This window comes from Protopterus annectens, chromosome 10.part0 (assembly GCF_019279795.1).
Source record: "Protopterus annectens isolate FY-2018-M chromosome 10.part0, PAN1.0, whole genome shotgun sequence".
Taxonomy (NCBI): domain Eukaryota; kingdom Metazoa; phylum Chordata; order Ceratodontiformes; family Protopteridae; genus Protopterus; species Protopterus annectens.
Window position 1 is genome coordinate 1,228,678,252 of NC_056744.1, and position 27,470 is coordinate 1,228,705,721.

Genomic DNA, 27,470 nt, shown 5'->3' on the forward strand with positions numbered 1-27,470 from the left:
AAGAACTGGAATTATGTAGCTCCTGTATATGATTCGCTTCACCCAATCCTTCACATGACGCTCAGAGATGAAATGTTCCTTCCAAATTCAGACAAACCACAAATGGTACCTCAGCATCAAGACTAAAAAAAATAATACAGAACAAGCCAACACTATTGTTAGGGAAAACGTGTGCCATTTCCATCTGTACAGATGAGAGTGAGAGACCAGTTTAAAACTAAGCAGAGTAAACAGTTTTGAAAAAAATATCAAGACCAAGAGCTCAGCTATAAGAACTTGAAGGGAAGCACAACCTCCACAGTTTTACAGAAATTCAATCCCATGAACACAGGCTAAGTAGACTAGCTATAACACTAAGCACGAACAAATTAAGCACTCTTTATGCTCTACAGAAAGTCAAAGATTATAAAAATGCAACCAAAAGAAAACATCTAATGGTAATCCATTCTGAGAATTTTCACTCTACTAATCAACACCCATCTCAAGTGTGTGTGTGTGTGTGTGTGTGTGTGTGTGTGTGTGTGTGTGTGTGTGTGTGTGTGTGTGTGTGTGTGTGTGTGTGTGTGTGTGCCTGTCTATATATCTATGTTTATACATATATATTTTTTTATTTATGTTTTTATCCTTTGGTAACTGGGAAAGGACAACTGACTCGACCAATGGCTCATTTCAGCAGAAGCCCAGGAAGAAAAATTCCACAACAGATTCAAGGAAACATTGAAAGAATAAGCAATTATACACATGGGGAGAAAGGACCTAAAACATATTAATTATTTTAAAATAAGTTGGGAGAATGGCTCCACAAACACACACAAAAAAAACATTTGGCAGTAGCTGTTAGGTAAATATTTACAATGGAAGAAAAGCCCCAAAACAGATTGAAATACATTTACAAAATATTGCTAGGAGAGATTATGATAAAGAATATACCTGCATACTGCAAGTAGCGAGACACTTTAAGTAGTAGACTAATTACTTTACTCAGTATAGACTATCTATGTTGAGTAAAGCAATATTTTGTTATTCAAAATATGATTATATTTCAAACAATATATTGAGGTGAGAAATAATGGAGTATTCAGATGCCAAAATAGACTAATTGAATGGGATGAGGAAGACTAATGTGCAGGAGGGAAAATTAACTATATGGAGAGGGAGTTGATTAGTATTAGAAAGATAAGAATGCTATGGAATGACACTATTGATGTAATAAATAGTAGTAAATAGTAGTAGATGATGTACAAAAAAGCAAATAGTAAGATGACCACAATGAGACAGTTTATATTTTAGCGCTTTCATCCACTTTATTAGAGCGTGAACTTCTTCAGAAAAGACATGAGCCCTCTCTTTCTCATGTCTTTTAACACTCTGTACAGGAAATGATGTCATTTTGCATTCAATTAAACAATGATTGATAATTAATCAATACAGAGTGTTAAAAGACATGAGAAAGAGAGGGCTCATGTCTTTTCTGAAGAAGTTCACGCTCAAATAAAGTGGATGAAAGCGCTAAAATATAAACTGCCTCATTGTGGTCATCTTACTATTTGCTTTTTTATACATCAGTTTTTGGAGTTTGTCGGTTCAGTCCTTAAATAGTAGTAGATGGTTACTAAGAAGAGGAGGTAAAACAGCATCCATCAGTAGTATCAAAAAAGTGAGAGCTACTTGTGATGTTATTCCATTAATACCGGCTAAGACATGGAAGTGCTCGTGATAAGTAGGTGGTCATGTATCTGTTTGGAGGGTTGTTCAGGTACAAGTGAAGTGTCAGACAGAGTTTTTTAGACTGGTCTTGAAATTGGAAAGGTTGCTAGTATCTTTGAGGGATAGTCATAACTCAATCGCTCCAGTGCAGCTCTTTGAGTGTATACCTTTAACTCCCAGTGGGTGTGGCTTGAGCCTTTAAAAAATGAAGTTATCACCTTACAATTCTAACAAATACTCACTGACAGAGGTCAAATATCAATAAAATTGTGTTTGCCTTCATGTATGTTTCAAGATAAAATATTCTGATACCTTGTATGTAAGCATGGTTTTGGCATTATTAATGCAAATATGAAAAAGTAATACTTGACTCCTAGAGGCGCCGTAGGAGGTAACTGCAGAAATGTCTGGAGGAGCGCTCGGCAAGTTATCACTATGCTTACCTTTTCCTTTCTTGTGCTTTCAAAGAAATAAGGACTGTACTCTTAAGAAATGAAGATGCAAAAGCCATTGAACTCCTTTTCTCACAAATAGTGGGCAGGGAGAGAAACAACCATTCACTGAACTAATAGGAAGCACCATCACAAAAAGTAGATTCTTTAAAAATATTTTGTGATCTTCAGCCCTTAAACTGTCAAACCCTTACCCATCCTTAGGTCTATTTTTTAATCTCCACTGACTGACCAAAGCCATTTTGAGAGTTGGGGCAAAGTCAGCAGTTTTAAACTAGCTTCATTATAATGATTTCAGTTTGATTTTGTACAGAACCAATGCAAGCGCTGCATCATCAATCAAGTTGACCCACTTCACCCAGTGTGCAATGCCATTTGTGCAACATAAAGCTGTGATGTATATGCCAATGAGTGTCCCCTCATTCCTTTCATGGCAGGGCTGGGTTTTTTAGTCTCCATCAGAAGTGGAAGCTCTTTAAAGAAATCTTAGCTATCTCCGTGTGCTAGGCAAGCTCATAAAATGCCACAGTCTTCTTTAAGTCCATGGCAGACTCCTCAGGAGCTACTGTCCTCTAAATGAACATGGGTCACCTGCATCAAAGTCAAGGCTCCATTTCATCAGAAACAGAGTTAGCCAAGAATATGATCTGACAGCCATTAGCATAGTATGAACTGGTAACTGCAGCATCACTCCCTTCACCATCCAAGAGTGCTGTCACTTGTGTAAGTATTTTCTAAACTGGTTACAGGCATTCTTAAAGGGTTTTGTATGGAATCAATAAGCAATTAAAAGCTATCAAATTATGACCAGGCTCAAACCGAAAACAAATGCATCATGTCTGCTGCCTTTTAATATCTGACCCAGATTTCTTTGGTTTTGTAGAAAACCAAAATGAAATCACTATAATGAAGTTGATGTTCGTTATACTCACATTCACTTACACTTTAAACTAAACCCTGAGATTTCTTTTCTCCCTACAATATATCCCTACTGTGGCTAGGTTACTATATAACATGAATTTCATTGCTTTTGATTTGAAAGAAAAGAAGACACTTACCATTTTTAACCTTAACCTCTTATCTGCTTCAAAAGAAAAACTGGTCTCCAAACTACATGACACCATAAATACAAGGAAATCTGTATTTTTTGCGTCAGACAGTACTACCCACAATGTTACACGGACAGCTCTCATTTTTATTGATGGGAGCAGCTGCTATAAAAACATGGGCACAGTGCTTTGAAGCTTTTCTTCACAACCTTTGTTGCAGAAAAGAACACAAAAGGACAAGTACACACAGCTAACCACTTTCTTTTTTTTTTTTCACAACACCCAACACTACAACCTGTGAGAGATGCACTTACATAGCCAAACTGGAAGCAAAGCTCTCTCCAGCCAAGATTGTGCTAGACAGTCAAGAGGAGAAGGTTGACACCTGCACTACACCTCAAGCAACACATAAGCCCTTCAAAACCCACACCCACACACAGCAACACTAAACCGACATACGCAGAGGCCCTTAACATTAACTTTCCCAAGCAACAAGGACCTCCGAAGCTGAAACGCAAACACCAGTCACAACCAAAGTGACACATAGCTCACAACACCAGTGTGCCACCCAACAACAGCCCCAACACTTTAGTCATAGGTGACTCTGTAGTCAGGCACACTCACCAGGCTGAGCAAGGAGAAAATTACAGTCTGCTGCCTGTCAGGTGCCAGGATCAGTCACATAACGCCTGCACTCAAGTCACTCCACAACAAGTACAAATACGACTCTGTCATTGTCCATGTTGGAGTGAATGTCTTGAGACTTACCTCCCTGGACTATATGAAAAGAGACATGGAAGAGCCCTCAGATCATGAAGCCCAAGCAGGTATGACCCTAGCCCTGAGTAGCATCCTGCCTTCACCCAGAATGACACCACAGTATACTGACAAAATTACTGACTTCAACAATTGGCTAAGCATCTGGTGTCATTCACAGGGGATCCAGTATCCGTCTGCCTGGGAAGACATGATTGACAAACCATGATGCTTTTCCAGAGATGGTCTGCACCTGTCACCCTGGGATTCAGGTTACTGGCTAAAGCTCTTGCCACCCCTAGAGTGCCTTTTTTAGGCAAGGTTCAAAGGACAAAGCCACCACAGTAACAGATACAAGCATGCAAAATCTGAAGGCAATGCTACTCAATGCTAGAAGTTTAAACCTCAAAATGCACTCTCTCAAGGCACTCCTAAAAATGGAGAACATCAATATCTGTGCAATAACTGAGACCTGGTTCAAGACTCCAGAGAGCACCCCTGCAATACCAGGCTACAACTCTTACCACACTTTTCCGCCACCAAACCAAGACGGAAACACTAAAGGTGGAGGAGTGTCCATATTCACCAAGGATATTCACACCGCCAGGCTAGTTGCCCAACACAATGCATCTGAAATTCTCCAGGTGCAACTAACATTAGGTAAGACTGGAATCCAAATTGTATCTTGCTACAGACTCCCCACCATACCCCAAGATTCTCACTACACCTTTGTAAACATACTGGAAAATATTAAGATACAGCCAAACACCCTAATACTGGGTGATTTCAACTACCTTGCCATTAACTGGGAAAACTACTCGGGTACAAACACTTTTTCCCAATGGTTCTTGGAATTCATAAATTCCAATGCCCTGGATCAAGTAAATTGTCCCACCAGGGGCTCCAATATCCTAAACCTGGTCATTACCAACATGGGAGATAGATGCTCCACACCAGTGGTCACGCCCTCATTGGTCAGGTCTGACCATAAGCAAATCACCCTTGACATCCACATCCACATCCCACCCCCACCCCCCAGTACAGAAACCTCTGTAAAAAACTTCCCCAAAGCCAACTTCATGCTGCTCAAGTCAGAAGTGACAAACTTCATGGCACCCATGCAGACGGGAGCTGAAAGTTCGACTGCTGAATCCTACACTAAGGCACTGTACAAGCACATCCATTCGTGCATGAATCGTGCCATCCAAAATAGAACCAAGACCCTCTCCTCCAAAAAAAGGAAGCCAATCTGGTGGTCCCCTGCCATAAACAAACTATACAACAGAAGGAAGAAACTGTTGCAGAAAAGAGGAAAATCCCAGGATGCAAAAAAACTACCTTACCAGCCTCAGTAAGAAGCTGAAATCTCTCAAAATCCTCCAAAGCTAGTTACGAAAATAAAATTGCCAAAGATTTCAAAGACAATGTTTAATCATAGCCTCACCTCAGGCTTCGTGCTCACTGAGGGGTGCACAGCTACAGTTATCCCACTCCACAAGGGGGGGATCCATCTTGGATCACAGGAACTACTGTCCCATCAGTCTGACAAGCCTGATCTGCAAGGGCATGGAACGCATTATCATGGAACTTATAAACAAAGACATTGGCAGCCTTCAAACACTGGACCCCACCCAGTTTGGGTCCGTGAAGAGCAAATCTTGTCTCCTGAACCTGATTGACTTCTTCAAATCAGTCTCCAGAGCTGAGGACGAGGGTAAGGCGGTCCACACAGCCTATCTGGACCTCGCCAAGGCCTTCAACACCATCCCCAAACTCTGGAATCCTAGATAAACCTACTAAGCTGGGCATAAATCCCTGCGTCACTCGACGGGTTGCCAACTGGCTTACTGACAGAACCCAGACTGTAAAAGTAGCTGCCTCCAAATCCAGCTCCAGACAAGTGGAACACCTCAGGGTTCATTCCAGGGACTGCTCTTGTTTGGCATCTATGTCTCTGAAGTACAGGCCAACACTACAGGACTCTGGCTAACAAAGTTCACAGATGACTGCAAACTGGGAGCCATTATTGAATCCCCAAATGATGTGGATATTCTACAAAAGGGCCTAACAGAAACAGATGATTAGTGCCAGAGCCATGGGCTCAAGCTTAATGCCAAGAAATGTACAGTTATCCCCTTTAGGAAAAACCATGTACCTATGAATTACCACATAGGTGGCAGTACACTAAACACCGAAAGTGTGATGAGAGACTTAGGGACACAGGTGGACTGTGGTCTCACATTCGATAACCACTTCGCCACAACAGTCAGGAAATCCTTCGATGTGGTCCACCTCATCACTAAGGGCTTTTCATCCAGAAAAAAGGAGGTCATTGTCCCACTACTCATCCCTCATTAGACCCATTATAGTGTACAACGCCCCATTTGGTATGTACCTCACAAGACATCTGCAACAGCTGGAAAGGCTGTAGAAATACCTCAGTAAAAGAATAACAGGCCAAAAGCAGATGCCCTATGCTGGCCGTCTAAAACAACTCCAGCTATACTCTGTGGAATATCGTCTACTCAGAGGCGATTTCTGCTTAATATACAAGGCCATGTCAAACCCTGAGTTGTTGGACATGCTTCACTTAAAGAAATCATAATCCCTCAGAGCCACACGATCCAGGGATCTAAACCTTGTCATCACAATGAACAAAACATGCTGGAGGGATAGGTTCCTGACGCAGAGACTCCCCATATTCTGGAATAGACTGCCCATATATGTCAAGCAGAGCGCCTCATTGGCCCTCTTCAAAAGGAACCTTAATGATTGAATGGGAGATAGGAAATTCACCCCAGGGATCATGTCAGTTGCCCTGCTAGACAGAGGTCCAAGGAAATAAATATTGTGGGAAGAAATATCCGGGGAATTGTTTGGCTAGGCTTGTATAGGCCCTATGGCCGACAGCCTAGTACCAACCTATGAACAATCTACTTGTTGGAGCTCTTTTTTTGTAAGAGCAACATCTTTGCTTAGAATAATGTTTTATAAACAGCATAGAGAATAACCAATAATTTGTTATGCTCGATGATTACTGTTGCAACAAGAAGTTAGCATGCTAGAATATAACAAATCAAGGGGTTAGCAATAAAAATAATTCGAAAACATCACAAATTCAACAACAGAAATTTGTCACTATTTTCAGGCTATATTTACTGTGTTGCATTGTAAGGGACAAGATTAGAGAAAATATGTCAAAAGTTATAACATTTTTCATAGGTTCATAGGTAGGTACTAGGCTATCTGCCCGAGGGCATTTATAAGCCTAGCCAGTGTGCGTGTCGGCTATAGTCACCCCATTGATTAATTAACTGATCCTCTGTCAAACAGAGCCAATGAAGTGATCCCAGGGGTGTATTTTTTGTTACCCATCCACTCGTCAAGGTTTCTCTTGAAGAGTGTTAGTGAGGGGCTCTGCCTAATGTAGTTTGGAATTTTGTTCCAAAGCATGGGGAGTCTCTGTGACAGGAATCAATCCCTCCAGCATGTTCCATTTATTGCTGTGGTGAGGTTTAGCTCACTAGAGCGCATGGCTAGCAGTGACTTGGATTTCTTTAGGTGGAGTATGTCCATCAATTCTGAGTTGGACATGGCTTTGTAAGTTAGGCAGAGATCACCTCTGAGTAAGCGATATGCCACTGAGTATAGCCGGAGTTTTTTCAGTCAGTCTGCATAGGATATATGTTTGAGGCCAGAAATCCTCTAGGTGAGGTACTTTTGTGGTCTCTCCAGCTGTTGGAAGTGTCTTGTGAGGTACATCTCAAATGGGGCATTGTACTCTATGATGGGTCTGATGAGTGCTAGTAGAGGGGCACTATAACCTCTTTATTTCTAGATGTGAACCCTTTAGTAATTTGATGGGCCACATAGAGGGATTTCCTAACTACTTTGGCAATATGATTGTTAAAAGAGAGATTACTATCTACCTGTGTCCCCAGATCTCTTATTACCTCTTCTGTATTAAGGGGGCTGCCACCTATGTGGTAATTCATGGGTGTTTTGTTTTTCCCAAATGGGATGACTATGCATTTTTTTGGCATTTAGCTTGAGGCCCTGACTTTGACACCAGGTGTCTGTCTCAGTAAAGCCCTTTTGGAGGATGTCAGCCGGAGAGTCAATTATGGCTCCCAGTTTGCAGTCATCGGCGAACTTAGTTAGCCATAGACCTCCTGTCTTTGCCTGTACTTCTGAGAAGTATATGCCAAACAGTAGGGGTCCCAGGACTGACCCTTGTGGGACACCACTTGTGACTGGTTTAGAGTTGGACCTGGAGCCTGCTATTCTTACCGTGTGAGTTCTGTCTGTAAGCCAGTTAGCAACCCATCTCGTGACGTAGGGGTTTATGTTCAGGCTGGTGAGTTTTTCTGTAATACCAGAGTGGGGAATGGTGTTGAAAGCCTTGGGGAGGTCAAAGTAGGCTGTGTGAACAACCTTTCCCTCATCTATGACCTTGGTGACTGTCTCGAAGAAGTCAACCAGGTTTAGTAGGCATGATCTGCCCTTAACAAAGCTGAACTGGGTCAGGTCAAGTGTTTGGAGGTTCCCAATGTCTTTGTTAATGAGTTAAGGAGTGGAATAACCGTTGCTGTGCGCCATCCTATGGGCACGTAGCCTGTGGAGAGGCTGAGGTTGAACAGCTTGCTTAGTTGGGGGGGTTAGTAAGTTCTGTAGTTCGTGCAATATGCAGCCTGGGACACCATCTGGCCCCACTGACGCTGTGTTTTTGGCTTTTGAAAGGGATATTTTCACCTGTGCATCTGTGATTTCCGGGACACTACACTTTTCCAGTATTGTTGTGGGCCCTTTTGGAGGTGAGTGGGGGGTGAAGTTTGCACTGACTATCTGCCAGGATGTCGGCAATATTAGTAGGTTCAGTACATTTTGTGTTATTTTGCACTCGTTCAGTGCATATCTGCAAGTTACTACTTAGATTCTTAACATAGCTAAAAGAAGGCTTTGTGGTTGTCTTTTGAATCCTTGGATATTTTTCTTTCGAAGTTAGCCTTGGATGATTTTATGAGGGACCTTAGTTTCTTACTGATACTGTTCAGAGATGTCTCTCCTTCTTGGGATTTGCTTTATTTCTGAACTAGTGTCCTCTTTCTATTGTATAGCCTGTTTATGGCAGGGGTCCACCAGACTGGTTTCCCTCTTAGTGGAGTGAGTCTTGGTTTTGCTATTGATGGCACGATCCATGCATCCTTGTAGGTGCTCACAGAGTGCATTTGTAAAGGTTTCTGCATCTTGGGAAGCATTATCCTTTAGCGTAGGGGCTGTGATACTTACTGCCTCTGTCTTAAGTAAGGTGAAGTTTGCTTTAGAAAAGTTTTTTACTGTGGTTTCTTTAGTTGGGGGTGGTGGTGGGGTGCGGACATCCAGAGTGATTAGTTTATGGTCTTCTCTAACCAGTGACAGGTTGACCTCCGGTGTGGAACACCTGTCGCCCATGTTTTTGATGACCAGTTCCAATATGTTTTCACCTCTGGTAGGGGAGTTTACCAGCTGATCCAGGGCATTTGAGTTGATGAATTCCAGGAAGCGCTGGACCTGGGAGTTTGTACTTGAGTAGTTTTCCCATTTAATGGTAGGGTAATTGAAATCGCCCAATATTAGGGTGTTCGGTAGGACCTTCATGTTTTCCAGTGTCTCCAGAAAGGTGGAGTGGCAGTCCTGGGCCATAGAGGGTGATCTGTAGCAGGCCACAATTTGCATTGCAGATTTGCCCGATGTTAGCTGCACATGGATGATCTCAGAGGCATCATGCTGCGCCATTAACCTGGAGGTGTAGCTGTCCTTGATGAATATGGCTACACCCCCTTCCTTTTGTGTTTCGGTCCGTGTTCTGTTGCCGAAATGTATGGTACGAGTTGTAATTAGAGCTTCAGCAAATTTCTGCAACATTCATGATAAAAATGTGCATCTTCTTACAGGAAAACAGGAGTAATAACCACTAGAGCAAATTCTTTGAACTAACAGATGTCAGTTATGGATGCTGAAGTACTGACAATTTTGACAAGTCAGAAAGTGTACGGAAAAGAGGGCCTAGTCAAAACTTGCAGAATTAGAACATGCAACATTACAAAATTTAGAAGTTCTGCACTTACCATAATTTGGCATCTGTGTTGTCCATTTTCATTTATCTCACAAATGGGTTATGGATCCGATCCTCGGATCAGACTCAGCCACATTTACAAGACTTATGATCCAAATCTCAAGCTGCCCTATCTACCCATAATGCTCTATTACATCCCCAACTCCAAGATTGAGTTTGTTGCCTTACTGCCCACTGTGTTATACAGATAGAACAGACACTAGAAAAGACTGAGGCTCAAACCTGGAATATGAAGGCTCCATTATCATTCAAACATCTTTCTAGGAGTGACAAGGCTGCGAGATGGCTGAGAGGGAAGGTGAAGAAAAATGAAAATGGACAACACAAATGCCAAGTTATGGTAAGTACATAACTTCTAAATCTGATGTTGTCCTTTTCGTTCTTCCTCACGAATGGGTCAGAGTCCCCAGCTAAGTATCTCTTAGGAGGCCCTCACGGAAGAACATGCTGGAGCACTGCTGAACCAAAGGAAGCATGCTTCTGGAAACAATATCCAATTTGTAATTTGTAACAAAATTATGAGTCTTTGACCAAGTGGCTGCAGCACAGATATCAATGGAAGTTCTTGATGAGAACGCAGAGGAAGTAGCCACAGATCTAGTGGAATGAGCTGCAGGAGGATGAGGCAATTCCAAACCTTTTTTGAGAACAAATCAGCAAAATACAATCAGTAATCCATTTAGCCAGAGTAAATTTGGAAACTGCTTGACCTAAGCAGTTAGGGGAAAAAGATATAAACAACTGCTCAGACTTCATGTAGTGTTTTGTTCTTTGAAGATAAAACCGTCGTCGTCTATGAACATCAAGAAGATGCAGCATATATTCGTCCTTATTAGTAAAGTTTGGAAAGAAAACTGGTTATTGTACGGACTGACTAATGTTAATTTCCATGACCGGTTTAGGCAGAAAGGAAGGGTTTGTTTGTAGAGACACCCTACCTTTATGGAAAATAATGTAAGGAGGCCTAGCTGATAAGACCTGGAGCTCAGAAATTCTTTTTGCTGATGTGACAACTACCAAAGACTGTTTTCCAAAAATAATAAACTTCATATTACATTTGTCTGTCGGTTCAAAGGGTTTCTAAGTCAACCCCTGGAGGACCACCATGAGATCTCAAGGAAGAGAGGGATCATTTATTGGAGGTCTAGGGGGAAAAATTCCCATTATGAAAGCTTTACATAAAAGTAGTCAGAGAAAAGGATTTGTTTCCACCGTGGAAGTTGGATACGGCTGTTAACTGAAGTTTAATAGTAGAAAAACTAGCCTCTTCCTTAAAAAGAGTAGTGAGGAAAAGAAGGATGGCCAAAGTAAGAGCTCAGAAAGGGTCAATACTCTCTTTGAAAACCCATACAGAGAATCTTTTCCTTTTGCTTCTGTAGACTTTCTTGGTGGAGGCCTTGTGGGAGGCCAAGATAATGTCACAAACTGGGGAAGCGAGCCTGGACCATTTTACTATCAATGAAAGTGAGGTCAGCTTGAGGGCATGGAGACTGGCATGCTGAATTTCTGATTGGTGACATAAGAGATCTAGAGTGGGTTGCAGTATCTATGGAGGATATTTCAAGTGAGACCAGAGGAAGAGGAACCATACCTGTCGAGGCCAGAGGTGGGCAATGAGTATGACTGAGCTCTTCAGCCTACTTGCTTTGTGTAGGAACTTTGGGATCAGCGAAAGAGGGGGGTATGGATAGAGGACACCCAGCGGCCAATCGTGAATCACAGCATCCCTCTGTGACTCCCCTGGAGGGGGATCAGAGCCAAGTACTTGCTGCACTTATTGTTGAGAGGAGAGACAAACAGGTCACAGCAAGGCTGGCCCCAGTAACTGAAAATCATGTTCGCTATTGTCTGATTGAGCGACCACTCATGAGGAATCAGAATGGACGTGATGAGTCTGTTTGCCAGTGTGATGGTTTTCCTCGGTATGTGCGTTGCAATTAGAAAGTCATATGAAGAGATCACACATTCCCAGACCCTCATGGTCTTTCTGTACAACAGGTAGGAATGGGTTCCTACTTTTTGTTGATGTACCAGACTACTGACATGTTGTCCTAGTGCACTGCAGTAGTCCCTAAGGGGAGAATGTCCAAAAAGGCTTGCAGCTTTAGAAGGACTGCTCTCATCTCTAGGACACTGTGATGCAATGAAGAGGTAATGAGGCCACTTGAGTGTTGGTATCCAGCTGAGTTCCTATAAATTCTAGAGTCTGTTCAGGAGTCTGGTATGATTTAGCAAGATTTATTGCGATTCCAGGGAGTTGAACAGCTGAAGCAAGTAATCCCTGGCTTGTAGAAACAGATGCCTGGTTTGGGTGGTGAGGAGCCAATCATCGAGGGAAACACCTGGAATCACAGAAATAGTCTTAAAGCTGAAACAAAAAAAAAAATAAAAATAACAATGGCTTAAAAAGGCAAAAATCACACGCTTCATTAAATAATAAAAACTGGTAAGCGCTTTCATTTGAACTGAACTTCATCAGACCAAGTTGCATAATCATACCAACATGACTTAAATAACTTAATTTGAAATCACTTGACCAAACCACTTCAATGATTGAACCCCTTCCTTTTCAGAACAACTTTAAAATTCTCCCTATCGTTAATTCCTGGATATACACAGGCATTTTACCTGATTTGCCAACAATGTTCTTTCTAGTCTAAATCCTCTTCAGCATCCCACCTGGAATTATAATTTTTCACTTGATCAAACACTGAAAAATTTATAACATGTCTTCTTTACCTGATTTGCCAACACTGTTCTTTTCAGTCTAAATCCTCTTCAGCATCCCACCTGGAATTATAATTTTTCACTCGATCAAACACTGAAAAATTTATAACATGTCTTCTTCTGAATGACACAAAATCATATGCATAGCTAAAGCATTAGTTGATTTTTGTTTTTCAACTGCCCTTAAATGCTCATAAATCCTTGAATAAAATTCTCTAGTAGTGCTTCCTATACAAAACGCAGGCCAGACCCACATAGTGCTATATAAACTACATACTTCAACTTAATATATAAATTAATTTCAAAATTTCTAGCTGCCACGATAACTTTTTGACCTCCTATAATATGTTTACAATAATTACAATGATTTCACTTGTACATTCTCTTTACAGTACATCTATTTTAACTACTATTTCTACCCCTATAAAATATTCTTTTACATTTTTACCTCTCTTAGTCACAAATATAAGAACCTCTCCTATAATTTTATTAATATCCTGAAAGTTTATTAGAAACTTCCAATTATTCCTAACTAGTCTTATGATACTTTTTCATCTACAGAATTATTGAGCAAACATGCTACGGCATACTTTACTTTTATTTATTATAAAATTATTACGGTTTCCCTTAAAAAAAAAACATTATTCATAGCCTTATCTAATGTTCAGGCGGGCACTCTTTGGCATAAAACTTCCTTCTCAATGTCTCACACTCTACCTTAAAGTGACAAGCCTCATCCATCAATCTATTTATCCCATCAAAATGACTATTAACTATATTCTTTATAAGCCTACCACTATGCATACTATTATAATGCAAGTAACTATTACTTTGCATTAATTACTTATAATCTTTACATTTAATTTGTTGGCTTTCTTGTATAAAGTTAAATCCAGTTAATTAACAGATTCTCTGTTAAAAGTAAAAGTAAATTTTAAAAACTCTGTTACAGAATTTAAACACTGCATAAAATCTAAAAGTGCATTTTTAGTTCCCTTCCATAGAAAAATAAATCAATAAAACTCCTGGAATACTTTGAGCCTCAGGTGAGCTGTCATGACTGCCATGCATCTGGTGAACAACCGAGGGATCTGTGGTGAGTCCAAAGGGCAGTGCTCTGAAATGATGGTGAATGGCTCCCAGCCAAAAGTGCAGGTGTGTACAGGAGTGCCGATCTATTTTGATATGATAGTATGCATCCTGGAGATCTATACAGCACATCCAATCGTCCTGGTGCATAACAGGCAGTCTGGACTGAACTGTAACCATTTGGAACTTTGTCTTCTTTACATATTGATTCAGATTGCTTAGTTCCAGAATTGATCTTAGGTCCCCTGTTTTCTTAGGCAGTAAGTACCAAGTAAGTTCCAAATCCTATTTGTGTGGGTGAGACCTCTTGTATTATTCTTTTTCATAGCAGCTTTTGAACCTCTTGAGCTGCATACTCCCTCTCTCTAACTGGGTAGAACATCGGGAAGTTGTTTCCTTGTAGCAGGAGGTGGAAGAGAAAGGGAATGAAATAACTTCTGGATATTATGCTTAGCACCCATGTGCTGTTTGCAAGATTTGTCCAGGAATATAGGTGCAGGGAAACATGAACCCGACTACCTCCAGAGATGGCAGGTGGACAGTCGGGCAGCACCAATAGGGCCTATCAGAGAAGGAGTCTGTGAAGCCCTGGTTCTGCAGATCCCTCTGCCTCTGGAATGGTGTCTGCCACTGAAACCTCCTTATCTACCTCTGGAGGAAGTGATCCCACATGGTTCCTAAAAAGGTACTTGATATTTCTAGAAAGTACAGTTTTGTACCTACCATAAATGTAGATGTTCGAGTGTATACACTGCTGCAGTCATTACACTTGGGCTATCCTGCCGTCAGGCAGTTCCCCAGTCGGCCTGAGTTCCAAAGTCTTGGTCCGGCGTTGGTTGCTGTCGCCTCCTCCCTGACGTCAGTGCGACAGGGGTATATAAGATGCAGCCGACGCCATTTTCTTCAGTTTTTCTTTCCCCAGATGTCAGGTACCCCCAAATAGGTAGGCAATTCAAATTGCTAATAAAACATACATAAGAAAAACAAACAACAACTTTCAGCTACCAGCAAATACTCCCCATAGGTAGTAAAGGGTAGAAGACATAGGTACGTACTAGCAACTAAGAGGGGAAGGAGGGAGGGTAACCTGGACTGCAGCAGTGTATACACCTGAACATCTACATTTATGGTAGGTACAAAACTGTACTATGTTCATCGTGTTACACTGCTGCAGTCATTACACTTGGGTTGAATCCCAAAGCTGAGGTAGGGTGGCTGGTTCTATAAGGCATTAGGGGTGGCTATAAGGCCCTGCAGAACTGTAGTGGAGAAGCCAGCTCTTGATTTAGAGCATAGAGGCAGATGGTAATGCTTGGTGAAGGTATGTACAGAAATCCAAGTTGCTGCTTCCAAAATATCCTTGGTAGCTACTCCTCTGAGGTAGGCAGTTGAAGTGGCTGTTGCCATGGTGGAGTGAGATCTAAAGCTGCTAAGTACAGGTTTCCCATGGTGTGTATAGCAGAAATGTATACAATGTCCTATCCATTTTGAAATAGTCTGTTTTGAAATGGCTTTTCCCTGTGCTCCTGCAGCATATGCTACCAATAATTGCTCAGACTTCGTGAAAGCTTTGGTTTTGTCCAAGCAGAAGCGTAACTGCCTGTGAATGTCCAAAGAATGCAGTAGTCTCTCCCCTTTATTCTGTGGTTTTGGATAAAAAGTTGGCAAATGAATAGTTTGGTTTAGAGCCACACTGGATACCACCTTTGGCATAAACATAAGGTTAGTTCTTAAAGACACCCTGTCCTGGTGGAAAATGAGGAAAGGTCCCACTGCCATTAGTGCATGTAATTCTGAAACTCTTCGTGCTGATGTTATTGCCAGGAGCAGATCAGTTTTCCAAGATATATATTTTAATTCTGCTGTGTTAGCTGGCTCAAAAGGAGGTAAAGTTAATTTTTCCAAAACAAAGTTGAGGTCCCAAGTTGGAGTAGGTGCTCTACGGGGCGGTCTTATGTTTTTAGCCCCTCTGAGGTACTGTCTTAGCAAAAGATTAGAGAAAATTGGTGGATCCGTGTTGTAATGAGCAGAGATGGCAGAGGTGTGGATCTTGATTGATGAGAAGGAGAGGTCTTTGTCCAGCATCTCAGTTAAATATTATAGTATCTGAGGAATGTTTGGGACATGAGGGTCAAGGCTGTGAGCTTGGTTCCAGGCACAGAATCTCTTCCATTTATCCGAATAGGCTTTCCTGGTACTAGGCCTTCTGGCCTCCAGAATGACATCCATAACAGCTTTGGAGAGCGGCATTGCTTGCTTGACTAAGGAATCTTTGACTCTTCTTGCCTGGCTTTTATGAGTACCTTTGGCAGGAGAGGTAGTGGTGGGAAAGCGTAAACTTGTAGGTTTTTCCAGATGAATGAGAGGGCATTCACTTTCCATGCTTGTGGATGGTAACTCCTTGGGCAGAATTTCTGTAGCTGGTAGTTCATTGGGGATGCAAACAGATCTATGTCCGGGCTCCACCATTTCTGTGTTATCATTCTGAATATTTGTGGATTCAATTCCCATTTGTGGGGATCCATGATGTTTCTGCTTAAGTCGTCTGCCAGTGTGTTTTTCTCTCCTGGCAGGAATTGTGCTTGCAGATTAACTTGATAGTTTAGAGCTGTGTTCCACAAGGTCATGGCTTGCCTGCAGAGGGGGTAGGAGTGAGTGCCCCCTTGCTTGTTTATGTACCACATAACTGTAGTGTTGTCTGTCTTTAGTAGTAGTTGTCCTGAATGCAGCAGGTCCTTGAAAGCTATAAGGGCATTTTGTACAGCCAGCATCTCTTTTTGATTGATGTGAAGATGCCTTTGTTCTGCGGGCCACTTGCCCTGAATACAGTTGCCTGCCATGTGTGCTCCCCAGGCGTAATCCGATGCATCTGTTGTCAGTGTTTGCCTGGCTGTGGGTTGAGTAAAAGGCTGTCCCTTGTTGAGGTAATAAGCTTGAGCCCACCACTGAAACTCCTGTTGAAGGCAAGGAATTAGTTTCCAAACTTTGACAGTGTTGAGACCATACATTCTTTAGGTACCATTGTAGTTTCCTCATATTCAGTCTGGCATATGGAATTAGTAGTATGCAAGATTCCATGTAACCCAAGGCCTGCAGAATTTTTCTTGCAGGGAGTTGGGTCTTTGTTGCCATCAATTGAAAGTATTGAGTCAGTTGTCCTTGCTTGTCTGGTGTGAGAAGCCATCTGGGCCGTTGTGTTCAAGCTGGCACCCAGGAATATTACCTCTTGAGAGGGCACTAGTTTTGATTTCTTTTCGTTTACTGTGTACCCCAGGCAACTTAATAACTTTTTTACAAACGCCAGATGCTTTAGAAGAATGTCCTTGCTCTCTGCTTGACTCAGGCAGTCGCCCAGGTACGGATAAATTTGGATTCCTTTCTGTCTACAAAATGCAATTACTGGTGCCAGGCACTTTGTGAAGACCCTGGGCGCAGTAGATAAGCCAAAGGACAGTGCAGAGAATTGATAGTGCATTGAACCAGCTATGAATCTGAGGTATCTTCTGCAGTTTTGTCTGATAGGGACATGCAGGTATGTCTCCTTGAGGTCCAATGTCACGAGCCAAGCTTTCTTGCCCAGTATGGGAAGAAGCTGCTGTAGTGTCAACATTTTGAATTTCAGAACATCCAGGTAAGTGTTTAGAGAAGAAAGATCCAGAATGGGCCTCCAGGCTTTGTCCTTTCTGGGAACCAGAAAGAGTCTTGAGTAAAATCCTTGTCCTTGCTCCTGTGGTGGTACCTTTTGAATAGCTCTCATATCCATGAGTGCTGTAATTTGTTTTTGAGCCTCTGCCCATTGATTTGGTGACAGATTTGGCATTCCTTTTAACCTTGGCAGAGTGTGAAAGTGGAACCTGTAACCTTGAGATACAATGTTGAGAACCTATTTGTCTTTGGTGATCATATGCCAATTGTGATAGAAAAGTGCCAGTTTTCCTCCCAAGGGGGCTGCCAAAAGAGAATTGTTTGGCGGCTGTTTTTTATATGGTTGGAGCTTGTCTTCCCTTTCTTTCTGGCCTGATGCAACCCAGGTTGACCTCTACCTCTTGGACGTCTGTATCTGCCCCTTTGAGGTCTGTCTGTAACTGGAAAGGACCAATTCTTAGTTGGCCAATTTCTGCTAAACCTGTAAGAAATCCTTCACCGTTTGCATAGATTTTGCCTTACCCTCCATTTTCTTTAATACCTCTTCTGCCTTTTATTCCAAATAACACATCCTGCTGCAAAGGTGCATCCAATAATTTTGCTTTAACATGATCTGGTAACATATGTTCTTTTAACCAAGCATGTCTTCTAATAACAGAGCCTATAACTGCTGTTCTACAGGAGGCCTCTAAAGAATCAAAACCACATTGCAAAGTATGTTTTCCCACCTGTTCAGCTGCATGCAATAAATCCTGCATTTCTTTAAAAGTAGGAGGATCTGAATCTGGAAGCATTTTTTGTTTCAACTGAGACAGTAAAAATTGCTGATATTTTAGCATGTGAAACTGGCAATTTAAGGCTCTCATCGCTAAAGTTGCAGACATATATGCTTTCTTTCCCCATCTGTCTAATGCTCTGGAATCTCTGTCAGAGGGAACTGGATTCTTGGCTGATGAGGCCTTAACCCCTCTGGGTCCTTGAGAAATAGTTTCAGGGTCAGCAACAGGGCTTTTGTACAGAAATTTGTGTGAGTCAGGGACTCTGTAGTATCTGTCAGGTTTAACTGGGGCTGGAGGTAAGGAATCCGGATTTAAGCTGGATTCAGTATACACATCATCCAGGATATATAACACTGGCGGAATAGCAAGGGGTCTGTGTTGAGGTAATAAAAGGAAGTCTCTGAGCCTTTTCTTGGATTCTGAGTAATCCTGGCCTTCCCAATGGCAATGCTCCCTCATGGTATGCAAGGTTTCCCCAAAGGAGTAGTCCTCAGGTGGAGAGGCTGATGGAACTGACTCCTCAGCATCAGAATCCTCATAAGGGGGTAAAGAATATCCTAGGTCTGAGGATGAATCTGAAGAGATGGACACCTGGTCGGATGAGTCATTGTCTGCATCCTGTCTAGGCCTTTTATCAGGAGGGGGATGGGACCCCCTGATCAGAGTGATTAGGTCTTCGGCCATTTTGAGCATTTGTTTCTTAGGCATGGAGGTCTGTGCTGGAGAATGCTGTATTTGTTTCTTTGATTTTAAAGCTGGTTTAGACTTGGTAGAGGGTTTAACTGAGTTGGTCTGAAAACACCCTCTGAAGCTGCGGGCAGCTCAGCTACTCCAGATCCCTCTGAAGGGTTAGTTTCGGTAAGCTAAATAACTTGTGCGTCCGAAGGGCCAGCCATCTCCACGTGGGAGTCAGAGGCAGCCTGTGGTTCTACAGAAGCAGTCATCAGGGGCTGCAAAGGCACCTCGCTGAAAACCGGAGAACCGGCGACTGGCCTAGAAGAGGCTTCGTTGTCAGTTTTGGGCCTCAGATGCCTATCCTTGTCTTTGCGCTTTTTATGTATTCTGGTCGTCGGAAGTTCCGATGGCATGGTATAATTGAATTTTCTACCAAAATAATGTTGGGCAAAATCAAACAGACGTTTAACAGTGCGCTTGTTAAACCTAGCACAAAACGGACAACCAGTGATGTTGTGGTCTGGGCCTAGGCATGGGATACAATAAGAATGGAAATCCTTATGAGGTATTTGCTTCCCACAAGAAATACAGTTATTAACTTTTACTGACATCGGTCTGAGGCAAGAAAAAGTTTCCCCAACGGGGTACTTAGCTTTGTAGAAGTCTTTGGTTCTGGATTCGGAATGGAAATCTCAGGAGACGGCCGACCGGCACTTGCAAACTGCTTTTGCTTCGGGCACCGCACGGCAAGAAAGATTGAAGAAAATGGCGTCGGCTGCATCTTATATATCCCTGTCGCACTGACGTGAGGGAGGAGGCGACAGCAACCGACGCCGAACCAAGACTTTGGAACTCAGGCTGATTGGGGAACCACCTGACGGCAGGATAACCCAAGTGTAATGACTGCAGCAGTGTAACACGATGAACATCCACATTTTTTCCCACCTCGCTGTTTTCTAGAGAATGTTCATTGATGGGCAGAAAATTTGAATCCCACAGCAGACAGGGTCTTTCCTTCACTGTGGGTAAGTATATCCTTTACCTATAGCCCGAACAAGGAGGATCCATCAAAAGACACCTCATCCACGTATGTCTCCTGTTATGCCAATGTATGGGAGATAAGCCTATTTGATGAATTGGTAATGGACAAGAGAGTAGCCAACTGGGGGAGAAACCTTCTTGAAATCCTCCGCAGACATGAACTCGGTGAGACAGCTTGAAAGCTACTTTATCAAATTTCTCTAAGCGAGTAAAATGTGCCAGGTAATTTAACGACCTCAGTGCAAACATGGCTGTGGCGTAGATGCCCTTTTCAAATCTGTCCATCGCACTGGACTCTGTTCACTTGCTGGACAGATAAGCTCTGCTCAGCTAGCTCCTTAGTGGCTGCTGCCACAACTATGGCATCAACTGAGACACTCTTATTCCAATGGGTTCTGTCTGTTGGAGGGACTAGAAAGTTATCTGGACATTTGAGTATGGGCTAGGCCGTTTCGGGTTCCTTCGAAGTCCAGTGGGAAACCAGGTCAGTAAGTTTGTGCACTGAGAAGTCACCCAATACATTGATGGACCAACCTCGAAAGCCTCCAAGAACACAGATTCCTCAGGAGGAGGAGTTTGGGAATACCAGCCAAATTTCTACTTAAGAATTTCTAGGATGTCCCCAAAGGACACATCGTCAGGTGGTGATTGGGGGTATCCTTTTCCCTCATTGAAATCTCTCTCTTCTCTGACAGACTCCAAAGGGGACTCTATATTGCCTCCTCTTACATGTTCTCCTCCTAGGAACTTCTTCCATGGGATGCTTGACAGGTGTCAGAAGAGAGGGAAAAACCCTCTGGAGAATGTGGGTGGAGGCTTCCCTGTACTGGCTGACCCTGAGGAGCAGACATGATGGGCACAGAGCTTGGTCCTGATAAGGGATGAGGGGTAGGAGCGGAGAGTAGACAGGAGCGCTCTCTATGCAAAGAGAAAAACCTTTCTCCTGCCTGGAAATCTGATGGACCCAGAGAAACCCCTTCTCCCCTCCTCAGCACCAAAGCAGCAGAAGATGAATGGTAGGGGGCAACCCCGAATTCAAGCCCTCAGGACAGAATCGGACCCAAGCTGTCCATGGCTGAGGCACTGAGAGGAAGGGATGGATCCAACAAAATAGGAGCCAAACCAAACCCCTAGGAGCCAGCACCAACCTCTAGGATCTGAGACCTGCCCTGATCCGAAGGTACTGGAACATGACTGGTTAGGGATACCATTAGTGTCAAGGAAGGCACCTTCTTCAGATCTGATGCCGCACCTCTCTGTGAGTCAGGATCCTTGTATTCTGATACTACAGGTCAGAATGGATAAGGAGATAGAAACCGTTGGGCAGAACTGCTCACGGATATGAGAGGAGACAGAGCTGTCAGGACCTCCATCTGGATCTGAGCCATCTGGAATCTCTGCATCATCCTGTTCATATCCACCTCTGTCAAGCTCCTAGATCTGGATGATGCTACAGATGGTGGTTTGGACTGGTTCTTTGGGGTATGGAACAAATGGGCCGGCAGACCCGGAGAAACAGGTTCCAAGGTAAATTCTAGGAACCAGCTTGTAACTGTTGGAGCCAAGGACCTGGGATCCAAGCAGGAAATGTATGGCCCAGGGGAGCAGGAGATAATAATGATATCTGTTGGATTTGAAGAGAAGAGAGATATGGATCCGAGGAAGGCATTACGGTCTTTGGATACAAAGGAGTTTCTTTTATTTTTATTTATTTAACATTTATTTAACATTTGTTAACCGGGAAAGTCCGACTTGGAACAAATCCAATTTTCAGTGTAGGCCTGGGTAGAAGCGCTCCAGATGCATGTCTTTATAACGTGGGAGGAAACAGGAGCACCTGGAGAAAACCCACATGAATGCAGGGAGGACATGCAGACTCCACACAGAAGGCATCCCAACAGAGAATCAAACCAGAGAACCTCTTGCTGTGAGGCGGCAATACTACTGCTGCACCACTGCACCATCCAGTTGGACCTGAGGCCTTTCTTAGTCCCTCTGGTGGCTCCAAGTACCTCTGAGCCTTTTTCTGGGATTGTTTCTTAGATTTCAAGGAGCCATGAAGGGATTTGGAAGGGTTTGAGCCCCAGGAGAGGATGAACAGTCTGGTAGCAATCCTTTAATTACCAATTTATTTCTTAGTCTGAAAGGGCCCTAAGACTGAACAAGGAGCATATGCTACAACTTAAGATGCTCTGGCCCCAGACAATAAAAGCACTTATTGTGGGCATCAGAAATGGGAATCTTATGCCCACGAGAAGTGCATTTCTTAAAACCACGCTTGTAAGACATATTCCTAGTTTTTGGCAAGAACTGTACACAAAAAAAACCACCAAGTACCGTATTTTTTTCTAAATAAGATGCAACCAGAGAATAAGGCTTAGCATGGTTTTCCAGGGTGGTCATGATATAAGCCCTACCCCAAAAATAAGTCCCAATTAAGTTAGTCAACAACACAAGATGGACGTGTTGAATTATAAAATAATATTATTGACACCCGTTGACTGAGGTTATCATACTCTGCTCACCATTGTCAGACTATTCGGACACCCAACTTCTTCTCTTTGCAGAAAGTTGTAAGATTCTTTCCCTGGGAGTCCTTCTTACTGTAACCCTAATCATCACTCACACTTGACGGTTGAGATTCTTGGCCCATAAACACTGGCAGGTGTACTTTGATCGGTCAAAGTACAGACAACACAAGTAAAGCACGCTGACTTGATAATGAACGGCTGTGGTTGTGCCTTCTCTTCTTAACCGGCGCCATTTTGTGTTGCCACTCCGGTCTCTTAAGTCTTCAATTAACCCCCCCCCCCCAGACAAGATGAGTGCAAAATGAAAGAGCTATTCCGTCGAGTACAAGAAAGGAATCATGGAGGACTCCCGGGGAAAGAATCTGACGACTTTCTGCAAAGAGAAGAAGTTAGATCTCCGAATGGTCAGAAAATGGCAAGCAGCGTACGATAACCTCAGTCAACAGACCAATGAGGGAAATGCTAAGATGTGCAAGTGTGGATCAGGTCAGCAACCATTATTTCCTAAGCTAGAAGACATAATCTGTGAATGGATTGCTAAAAGGAGAGCAAAGACTTTGGTCGTGCGCAGGGCTGATATTCAAGCATTTGCCCTTGCAATGGCACCACAATTAGAAATATCCCCAGAAGAATTCAAAGCATCACAACATTGGCTGGATGTCTTCCTTCAGTGATAATGAACTGTCTTTAAGAAGATCAACAACACTGTCCAAGCTAGAAAATACTGACATTATTAAACGTGCACTTGCGTTCAAATCCTTTGTTGATGGCATTGACTTTTCTAAATACCAACTCTCCAACATGATTGCTATGGATGAAACTACAGTGTTTATGGGCCAAGGATCTCAAACAACAACTGATCAGAGGGGTGCCTCGTCAATCTACATTCCCTCCACTGGTTATGAGAGAGCACGTGTTACCTGTATTTTGGTAATTCGTCTAGATCGAAAGAAACCCCCACCTCTAATCATTAGTAAGGGCAAGAAAGATAAGATTGAACATGTTTCAGGCATTTACATTCTTGAAACTGAAAAAGCCTGGTGCACACAAGCAGCTAAAAAGAAGTGGGTCGATGTAATGCTGCCACTTGTTTTGCGAGGTGGCGAAAGAGGTCTGCTAGTCTGGGATTCAGCCAGCACTCAGCACTAAAGAAATGAAGAAATTCCTTGCACACAGAAGAACAGATCAAATAATGATTCCTGCAGGAATGACTGCCTATCGCCAAGACTCTTGATATTGCAATTAACAAGCTATTAAAGGACCATTTGCGCATGGAACTCAATGATTACATTGAAAATAGAATGGAGAGAAATCAGCATGGAAACTTTGTGAAGCCCAGCCTGCAAGAGGTCGCAACTTGGGTGAAAAATTCATGGGATAAAATCAATGACAGCTGTGTTGCCAATGCACTTCGAGCAGGCTACTTGGACAAGCAGTGCTCATTTAAGGAGAGCTCTATTTGCTAGGCATGACAGATTGGGGCCAATGGTTCTACTGCAAATAGAGTTGCAAGAAATTCAGGCCAAAATTCGGGGGTTGGACACTTATGACTATGTTCCAGAAGAAGATGATGACATGACTGTATTTGAATAACTGTGAAAACCAAGGTGCAGACATTCTGAAGTTAAAATGTTTGTTGCACTGTTTATGTAGAATTAACACACAACTAACGCGTTACTTAGAAATGTTGTCCAATAACAGAAAAGTATGAAATAAATGTCAATTTGTGTACATGAATAAATGTCGATTTGTGTTCATTAATAAATGTCGATTTTTGTACATGAAAAAATGAATACAGGTACGTTGTTGTACGGTGTGGGTAAATAAGGCATCCCCTAATAATAAGCCCTAATGCATATTTTAGCAGGGGAAAGAGTATGACTCTGTCTTATTTTCGGGGAAATATGGTGTGTGTGTGTGTGTGTGTGTGTGTGTGTGTATATATATATATATATATATATATATATATATATATATATATATATATATACATATACTCACACACACACACACACACACACACACACACACACACACACACACACACACACACACACACATATAAGATGGAAAGTGTCAATTAGGCACGAGGAAAAGAGACAGAATACTAAATCAGAATAATCCTGATGAGAGCAAAAGCTAGGCAGACAAAAGTGGAAGGAGGAGAGCTACAAACTCCCACTGAATATATCTAAACCAAAAAATTAACTTTGAACAAGAGAAAAAGAGAAGTACTTTCTCTAATGGTCAAGATTCAGCAGATCTGACTTGTCATAAAGGCGGCAAATGAGATTTGGGGAGTTGGGGATGGAATAGGAGGGAAGAGCTCGAGATTCGGATCCTGAATCTTGTAAATGCGGCATAGTCAGATCCGAGAATTAGATCCGTAACTCATTTGTGAGGAAGAATGAAAAGGACATCAGATCAATGGAATTTACCTATTTTATCCATTCTAATGCTTTGCTACTGAATACATCACAGCAGCTCTTACAGCAGCACAAACCTGGGTAATTAAGGCAAAAAAGTAAAACCAGGTTCCAGAAGCTGTGGAAGATGTCTGTGGCTCACACTAGTGCCATTAAATCTAAATTGGAGGAAAAACACTTCACTTTATGTTCAGCATGATTCCTATAAAGCAGACTTGAAATGGATTCTAGGAAACATAACACAAAGCAGTAGGACAAGATCGCATTAATATGGCAGGCTCCATGATAGCTGTTTTGAAGAAAATGTTGAGTTGAAATATAATAAGAAGCACTTTTTTTATGCATTAATACAACTCAAATACAATACAAAAAATTGAGTTCTAAAGTGTTCCTTTAAGGTAATATGTAAGACAGTAAATTTGACATTGATTGAGAGAAATGTTCAGATATGAAAAGCATGGACAGCATACACCTAGCTAACAGTTCACATGGAGCAATGTGAACATGGAGCAAAAACAGGTGGAGTATAGAAATGCATCTGCCAACAAAAGTGAGACAACTAATAACATAGTTGCAGTTAGTCAAAGCTTTAAAAAAAAATCACACTACTTAATGCTATGTATATAGAAATGAAGATCTCTTTGAAATATGTTCAAGGAATTTAAAGAGTTAGCAGATTTAAACAATTACCTACAGAGTGTTTTATCAGAAATGTTGGGAAAGCAAATCAATGTCAATTAGGACATTATTCTTTAAAGCTCAAATACAAACACTGAATTACTAAGATATAACGTTTTACTAAGTTTAATGTTATTGGCTGACAAAAAAACCCCGAAATACTAGAAAATGGAAATCAAACCCTAAACCAACTAGTATTTAAGTAATGAATATTACAAAGGAGATAAAAGAACTGGAGGTGGGCTCCTTAGAAAAAGGAAAGAATAAAATACATAGAAGGAAATAGAATCTGTGGGAACAATACATGCAGTATAATGCTCAGGAAGAGGGGAAATTAGGTATTTGGTAATAAATTGAACGCTTTATGTAATGTTGGAATGCTAATTATTATCATGGAAATGTTTTGTATGAGTACATTTGTCATTGTTTAAATTGTGACTTAAGGTTTGCATAAAAAAATATATTTTTTTTTAATTTCTAACCTGGTAACTTCAACTGAATGATTTTCTCCATCTGATTTACAATCTCCTGTCTGACTTGGAAATCCTCTTCTGATATTCCCTGTTGTTTTGCAGTTTCATTTACTGCTACACTCAAGGCAGCCAGATGAGTTGCAGACGGTCCTGGCAGACCACGAAGTTCATTTTCTTCCTGCTTTTCCTAAAACCAAAATTTAAAACATTAAGAAATGAATCCTGTTCTAATAGTTAAGTCTCTGTTAAAAGCAGACAGCATGCAATATATTTCAGAGTCACCACAATTTCAGTGTTTCGGCACACAGCTTCAGTTATGACAAAATATCAGGAATAGGAAAAAAGCTACCCATTATATATTCACATGCATATTAATTTAATTAGCAGAACTAACTATACTTTCCTAACATCAAAACTCTTGGGCCATCGGGCTTCCAAGATGGCTGAACACTGAGTAACAACTTAATTTTAGCTCTCCCAGTGTGAAAACAGAAACTCAGAAAGAGGCAGCAAATTTGTCTTTTTGGGAAATTTCAGTTACTAGCTAGTAAGTGCACTGCCTGTATTCCAGCAAAGAAGAAATTTAAACAACCTGAATAAAAATCAACCCCAAAAGGTAAGGAGAAAACAATGGCTGGGAAGAATCTTGCAGCTGTTTAGCAAAAAGCAGTTCAAGCTCCATATTTGATGCAAGACATGACTTCCAGTAATCTACAGAAAAAAAAAAGTCAAATGTGCTCACAGCTCATTAAAATAAAAAAAAAAAACACACCGAAGGAGTATAAAAACTCAAATAACAAAAGGCTGAAAAGAATAGAATAAGTGTTGAACAAATATTTAGATAAGTTGATAAAACTGCAAAAATCAGAGGTCAAAATGTAGGAAAGGTATTCTGAGTAGGAGACTGATCAAGAACAGATGTTTCAAAAAATGACAGACTCAGAGGACACAGCATGTAAGGAATACTTAAGATTTTCTTCTGTACCACATAAACTGGAAGAAACAGACTATATTAATTTGATGAAATCACAAATAAGCAACTGGACTGGTGTTTAACAGCTTGTAGGGTTGCCACCAATCCGTTTTTTTTCCGGACTATCCCGAAATCAAAATGATTCTCCGGTACTTTCGAAAACACTGTACAAACTCCAGTATTCTGTTTCAAAAGAGGAAACAGACTATTGGAGTTTAAATTGGCTGATTTACTATGATTTTTTTAAAGAAAAGCACAGTAAATCAGCTGAAAGCAGGCATCAGGAATGGAAAAAGTGGATGTTCCCATCCACAGATGTCACAAAATGGGTGGAACGTGGGCGAGGAGGGATGG

General features: G+C 41.8%; 1 protein-coding gene across 1 annotated transcript in view; it reads right to left on the reverse strand.

Annotated features, from left to right (window-relative positions):
* The window catches only part of TUT4 (terminal uridylyl transferase 4), a 3,240,181-nt gene that overhangs the window by 3,123,096 nt on the left and 89,615 nt on the right, over positions 1 to 27,470 (reverse strand). Inside the window, exon 3 of the mRNA XM_044086854.1 lies at positions 26,153 to 26,330. Coding sequence (XP_043942789.1) covers positions 26,153 to 26,330 — 178 coding nt within the window. The remainder of the gene's footprint in view (positions 1 to 26,152; positions 26,331 to 27,470) is intronic.